The sequence below is a fragment of the Volvox carteri genome (genome assembly GCF_000143455.1).
Source record: "Volvox carteri f. nagariensis unplaced genomic scaffold VOLCAscaffold_56, whole genome shotgun sequence".
NCBI lineage: Eukaryota > Viridiplantae > Chlorophyta > Chlorophyceae > Chlamydomonadales > Volvocaceae > Volvox > Volvox carteri.
Window position 1 is genome coordinate 312,416 of NW_003307599.1, and position 10,713 is coordinate 323,128.

The 10,713-nt window shown below is 55.8% G+C and overlaps 2 protein-coding genes across 2 annotated transcripts in view; both read left to right on the forward strand.

Annotated features, from left to right (window-relative positions):
• The first annotated feature begins 3,490 nt into the window (after nt 1-3,490).
• VOLCADRAFT_107008 (uncharacterized protein) lies at nt 3,491-8,502 on the forward strand. The gene is made up of 9 exons (XM_002955906.1): nt 3,491-3,657; nt 3,736-3,807; nt 3,902-3,969; nt 4,283-4,375; nt 5,076-5,141; nt 5,489-5,620; nt 5,947-6,097; nt 6,486-6,689; nt 7,028-8,502. The coding sequence occupies exons 1-9, from the start codon at nt 3,558-3,560 to the stop codon at nt 7,141-7,143; spliced, it is 1,002 nt and encodes a 333-aa protein (XP_002955952.1). The 5' UTR covers nt 3,491-3,557; the 3' UTR covers nt 7,144-8,502.
• A 327-nt stretch (nt 8,503-8,829) lies between these two features.
• The window catches only part of VOLCADRAFT_119241 (Kif4a type kinesin-like protein), a gene marked incomplete at both ends in the record, with an annotated part of 4,275 nt that continues 2,391 nt past the window's right edge, over nt 8,830-10,713 (forward strand). The window contains 3 exons of the mRNA XM_002955907.1: nt 8,830-8,879; nt 8,961-9,093; nt 10,513-10,682. Of these exons, the coding sequence (XP_002955953.1) occupies nt 8,830-8,879; nt 8,961-9,093; nt 10,513-10,682 (353 nt within the window). The remainder of the gene's footprint in view (nt 8,880-8,960; nt 9,094-10,512; nt 10,683-10,713) is intronic.

Here is a 10,713-nt window from a genome sequence, read left to right on the forward strand (position 1 = left end):
GCGCCGCCGCCGCCGCTGGCGCTAGCAAACCTGGTCGTCGTCGGAGCCGCGTTGGTGCTGACGTTGGCGTCAGTGCTTGAGGGCAGTACGGACCAGTCACTGAGAGTGGAGGTTGTGAGGGGAGGGGGGCCGGGCTGGGGAGATCGAGGCTGATGTTGTGGCTCCTCTTGCTTGAGGCCCTCCTGTCGCTGCTGCTGTAGCGGCTGTAGCTGCTGCTCTTTGGCCTTCCGGCTGAGTGCAAACTGCGGGGAAGACAGTGAACATGTGTGCGTGTGGGGACGCACATACATACAGACATACGCACATGGGCGGAGGGGACAGCGTGAGAGAGAGTGTGTGTGTTTTAGTGATCTCTGGGGCCCCCGGGGGGTGGAAGAAAAAGGGCCAGGAAAAGAGAAGTGGTAAAGGATGTCACATACACACACGAGCGCGCGTGTGACTTCACCTCACCTCACCCCACCCCTCACCTCACCTCACCCCTCATCTCTGCCCTCGGGCCCGTAAGTCCAACTGGCCCGACCCGCGGCACTTGCCTTAGATTGGCGGCGATGTACGGCCGCAGGAAACGGCGCCGCGGCCCTGGCGGCGCCGCTGCCGCCGTACACTGGCCCTCTCCCGCTCCCGTCGCCAAACTGGGCCCCGCCATCATCCCCCGCCGAGGCAGCTGCAGGAAGGAGCTGAAGACCCTCTGGGAAGGGAGTTACGACATCCCGTACGACGTGCCGTACCACGGCATCCACGGGGCAGGTGAGCCGTACGTGACCAGCAGCTCCGGCGGAAATAGGTGCCAGCGTGGGTGTGGGTCGCTCCACGATGTCGCCTAGCAGCCCACTTATAGGAGCTGGTTGTGGTGGTTGTGGTGGTTGTGGTGGTTGTGGTGGTTGTGGTGGTTGGGGGGAGTGGGGAGCGGGTGGTGTGTGGGGTGGGGGCCCGGGGTGAGGGAAGGCGGGAGAGGGGGGGAGAGAGGATTACGCTAGCAACCATTGTGCTCGACATTCCTAGGAATGTTGAGGAGTTCGGCTCGGGAGGAAAACGTTGATGATGGCAGATGACGAGGGAAACGCTTTAGAGGACTTTTATCTTCTATTAAATAAGAAATCAAGTTTTAAATATCATAACCGCTAAGATACGGGCCCTCCCCGCCCTACCCGTCTACCCGTCTACCCAGACACATGCGGGTCCCCAGCGGTTGAAGTCACTGTCACCTGCCCCCATCAACGTTTCGCTAAGTCCCTTTCGAGCGGTTGAAGTCGCCGCAAGCTGCATTCGTTTAAAAAACGATGGCTAACCCTCATTCAGCAGCAACAGCGAACTCGCAAACTGCAACAAGCCGTAGAAGCAGCAAAACGGGACAGCAAAACAGCAGCAGCAGCAGCAGCAGCAGTCGCGACGGAGGTAACTGTTGTCAGCAACAACCGTCCACTAACCACCAACCACTAGACATTAACCGATAACACAAACCCACCCAGAATGCTATTCATCGGCTCGTCGTCCCGCGGTCTTGGTTGCCCCTGATTCATCCGTACAGTCGATGCTGACGTCATCGCCGGTTGCTTCTTAGGAGCGAAAGACCGAATGCTGCTAGTGCTGTCTCCATCAGCAGCTACAGCCGCTCCGAAACCCATTCCGCTTTTCATCCGCTGGGGTAATCCCAGGGTCGCCCCTACCCCTACCCCTGCCCCTGAAGCTGTAGCTATAGCTGGCCCTGTAGCTGTAGCTGCGGTAGCCGCAGCTAGGTTGCCTGCTGGTGGTGGTGGTGGTAGTGGTGGTGGTGATGTTACAGCTCCGGGGCCCATGTTGCTGCTACTGCTATTGCTGCTGCTGGCGGCGGCGGCGGCCGGCAGTCCGGCACTCGCGTCCAAGACCGGCGTGGCGGCAGGGAGTGCTACTACTCGGCGGGCAATCCGAGTTACCTTGGCCGCTGGGCGGCTGTTCTGAGCGAGGAACTCCTCCTGCAGCGGCAGCAGCAGCGGTAGCAGTAGCAGCAGTAGCACCAGCGGTAGCAGTGGCAGCAGGGGAGCAGCAAGCGGATCTCCGGCAATAGCGAAATACCCTAAGAAGATATCAGCGCCGCAACCACCAGGGCCCCACACAGGCGCCGCAGCAGCAGCAGCCGCAACGGAACGCACAGCAGCAGCAGTCGCAGCAACATATAGCTCCCGGGGTGAGGTGCACCGGAAGGGGAAATGCAAACATGGACTGAGCAGCAGTACAGCAGTAGGAATAGCAGTAGCAGCGGCAGCAGTGGCAGCAGCAGTAGCAGCAGCAGTAGTAGCAGAGGAGGTGGGAGCAACAGGAGAACTAGCAATGGCAAAAAGGCGTGTACGATTGAGATACGGCAATACGGCAAACCTGCATCATGAGCAGCTCCTCGTCCTCAGTCCACCCCGCCAGGTCCTCCTCGCCGCGGATACTGCCGCCGCCGCCGCCGCCGCCGCCGCCGCGGATACTGCCGCCGCCGCCGCCGCCGCCGCCGCCGCGACGGCAGCCGCTTTCTGGGAGCCCCTCCTGGCCACCTGGAGCCGCCGCCGCCACACGACCTGCATGTAGACCTGTAACCGTAGAGATAAGGACATACATACATATTTGCTAACTTGCCCCATTCTTTTTTCATCACGTCTTGCTTAATCCTTTCATACAGTACGATACCAATAGACTTTAATTAAATGTCGTACGGGTCCGGAATTTTAAAGTTCTCTAGCCAAGGGCTCCGGTGCGTGGTGCTTGGATTCGAGGATTCACATGTAGAGAGGTGTCACGCAGCGAACACTCAGGAAACGGGTTTTCACGTACTGCCTTGTCTGTACGACATCACTGCCTTTATTACCATGTGCAGTTGTGCATTTTACGTGAAATTTTCTTTCATGTGTCAAGAATTCTCAGATTGCATGCGCGGCTCGGAATACCTGATTGTGTTGCGGCTGTTCGTTGCATAGCTGCAGCGCCAAGGGTCGTCCTCGCTTGCTTTATGGGAGCTCCGGAACCGTTCCGGTGCGCAAGGCGGGTAACGTTGGCGGCGGGGCGCCGCTGGTGCGCGAGGAATTCCTCCTACACTTTGTAAATAATCGGCAATTGTCAACGTGCTTGAGGTTTTGCTTGGTTAGGCTGTAACCGGCATGTAACTGATTCCGGTCGTCGATCGAGTTCGCTTGCCTGCAAAGCCAACAGCTCTTCCTCGGAGCTTGCGGCCAGTTCCCGCCCACGAGGATTTTCTGTTTCCCCCTCCATAATGAAGCCAATAATATCGGATTACAGCAAGGAACTGCGTCGGCTGGGACGTAACGATGTGGCTAAGGTCCTCATGGACTGAAAGATGACATTCCTGACTGTGCTGTTTAAAACTAGACGCGTATTGAAATGATATGAAGCGGAGGGGCTGACCGATATGGCAATGCTCGTCCAGTTGTCGTTCTGTTTTCCACCTGTTTTCCGTCTATTGCACATGATAAGCCATGCAATGCAGTTTGACATTTACACTGCTGTTTTCTTAGTCACACTCAAGCGCGAGTGAGCGAAAAAGTCGCTTGCTAAGCGACCCTCCTACACCTGTAACGACTATGCAAGCATTGCAGCGGTCGGTGCCGAGCGCGCGTGCAGGTGCTCGCGCTGTGCGTCCTGCGCGTAAGATGGTGACTTGCACAGCTGCATCTCGCCCAAGTAAGTCTAGCAGAATGGGTCATGCGTTCGCGGTCGGGCTTGCATGCAGAGGCTCACGAGCCGCGGTTTCATATGCAGTCCCCCGAGCCACCAACGAACAGAAGCTTGACTTGCTAAAGAAAGTGGAATGCTTCATCTTCGACTGTGATGGTAAGTACGCAGTCCTCTCTATCCGTGCCGATCCACAATCTTGCACGAGCTCCAGATGTATCCTAGGTCTCGCGATGACACCTGTTGTGCGCAGGTGTGATCTGGCTGGGCGATAAGGTCATTGATGGGGTCCCGGAGACGCTTGACATGCTGCGCGGAATGGTAAGCGCGGTAGGGGGGTGAAGGCCAGGTTATACGGCAACCTCCCTGGATTTTGTTCCTGGCACTTTGGAGTCACTGCCTCTACTACGGAACGGAGTGGGGAAAAATACCTATCCCTGGAATATTCTCTTTCGTACAAATACGCGCACGCTCTCACACACACACAGACACACACACACGCTCACACACGCGCGCTCTTTCCCTCACACACACACACACACACGCTCACACACACACGCTCCCTCCCTCTCTCACACACACATACACACGCGAACTTACGCGCAAACACGCGAACACACTCTTACACACACAGGGCAAGAAGGTGTTCTTTGTGACCAACAACTCCACCAAGTCAAGGGCGGGCTACATGTCAAAGTTCCAATCTCTGGGCCTGGATGTCAAGGCGGTGAGGGCGGAAAGGGGGGAGGAAAGGGGCGCGGGGAAGGGCACGGGGAAAGTACAAAGAAAAAACCCGCCGCATGACCACACGCATATAGGAATCCCCTCAGCGACAGGAATCCCGGTCTCTGCGCGCTGCTTAACAAAATGGGTAGCCCGCTGGGTGGTAGCCCGCATGTAACAAAAACAACACAACAAAAAGCAGGGACAGGGGAACTGTTCTTACACAATAAATAGCGTGACATTTGTTTTTACCGTACGGTGTATGTGATGTCGAAAGAACAACGAGTGTTGTAGAGGCAGGTGGATAGAGGCGGTAAACATGACGGCTTCTGTAAACGAAGATTCTGGATTCTGGATCCTGCACGTGGCTTTGCGGCACCAGAACCCGAAACCCTCTGGACCTGCTCGCTACTACTCGGGGGGGGGGGGAGAAAGACACACTAGGTTTCGCAGACGTCCATGCAGCACGATGAGCTGATAGGCGGGAACAGGGTGGGGTTAGGGATGGTGACGTGGAATGTCATACTTGGGAAATGTCGTACGGAGTGAAAATGGGGGGGGGGGAGGAAGGAAATGTTCCTCGTAGGGTCAGGATGTCACGGTGACGTTGGCGGGTCGTTGATCGTACCCGTGCTCCGAACCCTGCCTAACCTGCTAGCCTCCCACCTTGCATGCTGTTTCCGTACGGTCTCGGGGCCCTGCAGGAGGAGATCTACTCATCGTCGTACGCCGCAGCAGCCTACCTGGAGTCCATCAACTTCCAGAAGAAGGTACGGGAAAGAAGCTATACACCCGGGCGGCTCCCCCTTCCCTCCTAGGGTCAGGTCACTGCTTGCGTGTTTGTGTGTTTGCAGTTTCGGGGAATGGAAATGACGTCGCAGTGTTTTCGGGAGGGGGGGACGCGGCGCCATAACCGGCACCATAACCGTCGGTTTCTGGGTTTTATCCCCCCCCGGGTTCCCCTCCCCCCCGCAAAACCCCGCGTGTGTGCCTCCAACCCCCGTCTGCAACCCTAAGCCCCGCCCCAACCCCACCCCACCATCCGCTCTTTTATCTCCCTCCCTACGATATGCTACCCTGTGGTGTGATGTGCCGTACATTGCGCCGTACCTGTCAGGTTTATGTGATCGGCGAGACGGGCATTCTTGAGGAGCTGGACATGAAGGGTATTCGTCACCTTGGCGGTCCCTCCGATGCGGACAAGAGGGTCACCTTGCGGAGTGGCGAGTTTATGGAACATGACCATGATGTGAGTGTACGGCGGTGTCGTGTGTGGGGGGGGGCGGGGGGGGGGTTTTAGAGGCCAGGGGCAGGTGTAGGGGGGCATAACCCTGAAACGGGCGGGGATACGGGCGGGATGTGGGGGGGATCCAAGCATGTCGTAAAACACACACGCACGCGCGCGCGCACAGGTACACACACGTAAAAACACGTACGCGTGTAAGTCGAGGTCACGGGCCGTTAACGGTCTTCTCCGCCGACCCACATCACCTCACCGGCCCCGAAACCTTCGCGCCGTTGACTCTCGACCCCCCCCCTTCCATGCCGGAAAACCCCCAACTGATCCAACCGCAGGTGGGTGCCGTGGTGGTTGGTTTCGACCGTTACATCAACTACTACAAGATCCAGTACGCCACGTTGTGCATTCGCGAGAACCCCGGCTGCCTCTTCATCGCCACCAATCGAGACGCAGTGACCCACCTGACGGATGCGCAAGAGTGGGCGGGTAGGTGGCAGGAAGAGGGGAGGTCGAGGTGGCAAGGGGGGGGGAGGTCGAGGTGGCAAGGGGGGGGGAGGTCGAGGTGGCAGGAGGGGGTGGTGGTGTACAAATGTACATGAGTGACTGGGGGTTGCCAACCAGTGGTTGAATCCTTAACCTCCTCATCCGAGCTCACGGCAGTCCCGCAAAGGAGGAAGGAAGGAAAGAAATAGGTTCTGCAGGCATGCGATCCGCGATTTTTTAAACGCTTTTTACACCATGAATGATACAGCGCATATGCCACTTTTGCATTTTGACTTATCAACCTCCATCCCGTCGTGAAATTCCCATCCATTCGACTTGTTCCCGGCTCTCCTTGGTGACCTTCTGCGGTGCGTACACGCGCATCACGAAGGCAATGGCTCGATGGTGGGTGCAATTGTGGGTTCCACCAAGCGCGAGCCGACTGTGGTAGGCAAGCCGTCTGACTTCATGTTGAAGAACATCTCCGCCAGTTTGGGGTTGCGACCCGACCAGATCTGCATGGTCGGCGACAGGCTGGACACGGACATCATGTTTGGCAAGAACGGCGGCCTCACCACCTCCCTGGTGCTGTCCGGTAAGTTGGCTGACTGGATGGATGGCTAGGGGGCTGGAGGTGGAGACGATGGCGGATGGCTGGCTGTATGGGCTGGTTGTGTGGGTGGCGTATGGGTTGGCTGTGTGGAGCTGTTTTGGGTGATTGTGCGATTTACGGTGGTCTTCCTTCACCTTCCATTCTTTCTGCCTCGCCAGCTACGTTTACCTGCCTTCCGCTCCTGCCTCTGCAAGCGCCCGGGTTGGCGGTAGAGCCTAAGTGTGTGTGAGTGAGTGTGTGAATGTGTGTGCGTGTGTACTCCTGTTTTTTCCCTTGTTAAGTGAACTCCCCTCCCGCTGCTGCTGCTGCTGCTGCTGCAGGTGTGACGACGGAGGAGGTGCTGAATTCTCCGGAGAACAAGGTCATTCCAGATTATGTCCTCTCGAAGCTTCCTGATCTGTTGACGGTTAAGGAGGTAGCTATGGTGGCCGCATGAGAGATGGTGGTGGTGATCTTGGGGGGAGGAAGAGGACGGGCCGAAGGAGAACGAACGGAATGTCTTCTCTCTCGTTGTGACGCGCGAAAGGGAGGAGATTTGATGAAGTGCCTGAGAGGGCGGTGACGTGGGGAGAAGTCAATCATGCGTTAAAATGTGTTATAACTACAAAAGCTAGAAGCGTTTCTTGCTACCTGCGGCCGTGGTGCTGGCCGTGTTATGACACTGTTTATTTCTCGGTGAAGCTTTACAGGAAGTTTTGTGGAGAAGTGTGCAGCTAATGTTGTTGTGGTTTTTAGCGGAGAGGGAGCTATGTCGTGTGCGTTCAGGGAAAAGAGAGGGGCATTGCTGCCGGAGCGTTGTATTACTAGAAAACCTGGCCGACATGTGTATCTGGCCGTCCCTTTGGGATCGGTGCGCGCTGATGCGATTTTCCTTTCCAAGGCATCACGCAGAGAGTTAATTTTTGGGTTGCGCGTAGGATATTGCTTTGTTGGATGTGGGTCGTGCATCTCGGGAGTTCTTTTACAAGACAAAGATCACGGAAACATACACATGTTTCCAGCACGCCGTAGCCATGCACGTAGTAAGGCTGCCTGGTTCGTTAAGCCTGTAAACACGACGCATCTACAATCAAGCGCGCATACTCGCACGCCCTTAAACGAAGAGGGATGCGTATGTGCGTGAGGCAACCCTTTCGAAAGGGGCAGACAGCCACAGTCGTACCCTTTCCACCCTCCATGACAGAAAGTTGTCCCGCCGGTCCGCCGAATATGATCCTCATAGCCTTGTCAAGTCCTCTGCGACTTGCGGATACGCCATGTGTCAAACTTTCATAGAGGCAATGCATTACACAGGCTTTGATGGCGGCAATCTGTTCTCTTGACGCCACGGGTCGTATCCAACTTCCTTCATCACAGTCCTCATCTCCATTTCGCCAGCCTTCTGTTCGATTAGGCGTGCGACATCCTCCACCGACAATTCCTTCGTTTGCACGCGCCGCTGTTCATTATCAGTAAAGGTTAAGTCCACGAAGGCGCGACCAGGAGGAGCATCCTCATCGACCTTGAACTCCACTACACAGGCGGGGTTGGACCGCTTAGCCCGGTTGCTGCTTACGCGCTGGAGCAGCTCCCGTGCGGACGCAGCTTTGGGATCCCCAGGGGTAAACTGAACAAAGACGCGCTTCAAGTGCTTTAGCATTCTTTCATTTCGTGTAAAAGACAATAAGAAGTATGCACTAAGGAAGTTTGTTAACTTATTACGTCCCTGTCCTTACACCGTGTGGAAACTTGACTCCGCAACGCTACGCGTTTCTGGTCCGTTAAATTCACTACGCAGTTAAGCCTTCGATATATGTTGCGCATCAAAGTCGAGCGGCATAAGGGCGAAGATAGTGGGCGACATACTGTACTGCAAAACTCCACTACGCAAAAGCGCGTGTTTTACCCGCATGGCATAAATGGTTACGGAAGAATAACATAGCTGTAACGCAAGGCTCACAGTATACCCATACATGAAGGACCCTTCCGATATGGCTGCAGCTGAACAACTGGAACCCAGCTGAGGACGTTCACCCAATTAGGTCAGATGGTTCACAATCCTGGCGTACTCTGGTACAGTAACATGTTACGTAGCAAGGCGTAAGCTCTTTTCGAAAGAAACGGTCAGCGTAGTCAGCGCGGCATGGACGACCCGGCGCTCCAAGACGCCGCGGCCGTGCGGGTCGCAGTCCGGTAAGAACCTGTTGCATGAATAACTCTTATCGCCTACTGCATCTTATCACCATGGCCTGGGTGACTCTTCAACTATCGCAGGGTGCGGCCCCTTATCACCCGCGAGCTCCTGCAAGGCAGTAAGACGTGCATCTCCACGGACGGTCCCTGCGTCACAATCGGCCGCGACCGTCGTTTTACCTTTGACCATGCTTTTGGCGCAAACACACAGCAGGTACGCCCCCCTCCCGATCCCCTCCCCTGCCTCGCCAGGCGCCGTGGGACCCTCTTCGGCCCCCTTCCTCCCCTTCCCGCCAATTACATTCGAGCACCAACAGCATCTTCATCCCTCGCCATACTGTGCGAAATTCCCCAGCCACAGAGTCATCGTGACTGATTTTCCTACGAATTTCCTTTAAACGGCGCGCGGGAAGGGGGCCCTCCCGCCCCCCAAATAACGTGGGGGGTTACTGGGAAGATCAAACGTGTATGGCCGGGTTTGGCCCGCCCAAGAGCGGCCCGCGGGTATTTTCTGTTCCCTATGACCTGTACGGCACTGTACGGCATCTTGAAGGTGCCGTTGGGTTTAAAAAGGACCCAAATAATCCAAAGAGTCCAGATGGAGTGGGGAAGAAAGGGGGGTATGGCATTGTATGGTCCAGGAAAGCGGGCTGTGAGGGCGGACGAGGGGTCCCTGGAGTCTCCAGTCTGGGGACAACCACTCTGAATTTGAGAAGCCGCCGCAGAAGCTCGGGGGGGTTCCGTTGCGGGTGCGTGGGGGGACGTTTGCTGGTGCGGCGGTGGAGCGGCTGTGGGAATCAACTCGGGGGAGGAGGGGTGGGGGGAGGCGGAATGAAAACAAGGATCGCACATACACACGCACACACACGCGCAAACATGCGTGGTTTATGAGCGACACGCGTCCAAGCGAGCCTACTCGTAATCTACTCTTGTGACGATCCCAACCAGATTTTGTGGATGTGGCCAAGCAAACCACTGCCTAATTCACCAAAGGCCTTTTCTGAGCTCCATCCATGCATGCGCATGTGAAATCCAAGTCAAATAAAATTTACGGTCCTAATCCAAGTGAATTTTTATTCCTGAAATAAGTCAAATTAATTTGAATTTTTTTCTAAGTCCGCCAAAATGACACAATCCATTTGGGTTTTTTTTCCATTCGGTCCCTGCGGCCGTCCAGCCTCATGCAACAATAAAGCGGCTTCCTGGCTCGAATTCCTCGCCCGAGCTGCTACACCGATATCCATACATACATACATCACAACACATCACAACACATTTTTGCTAATTGGATGTGGGAGTCGCCTTTTGTCTATTGCAGCCCGAAATGCCCAAAATTGCAACCAATATTTAGTTTTAATCAAATCAGCGGCATATCCCGAACCGTACAAACAAAACGCCGTACATTGCTTCAACCCATGCATTTTCTTAAGTAACAACAACCTTGACGACACCACCACCACGACCAATCACGACCAAATTGCCTCCCCATTTCCTCCCCCAGCACACATACACACGCACACACACACGCACGCACGATACGGTTATTCGTGCACCCACTTCGGCCTGTTCCCGTATCGCGGCTTAGATTAATTAAAAAGAACACGCACACGCACACACCCCTTTCCGGCCCCAGGAGGAGGTTTATCGGGAGCTTGTCGGTCCCGTGGTGGAGAATTGCTTTGATGGCTTCAACGTGACGGTGTTGGCGTACGGCCAAACCGGCAGCGGCAAGACCTTCACCATGGGTACGGGAGAGTACGGCGGTGGGGAGCACCAAATGGGGATTGCGCCACGGGTAATCAGGTGCGGTGTTGTTGTTGGGGGGGGGATGGAG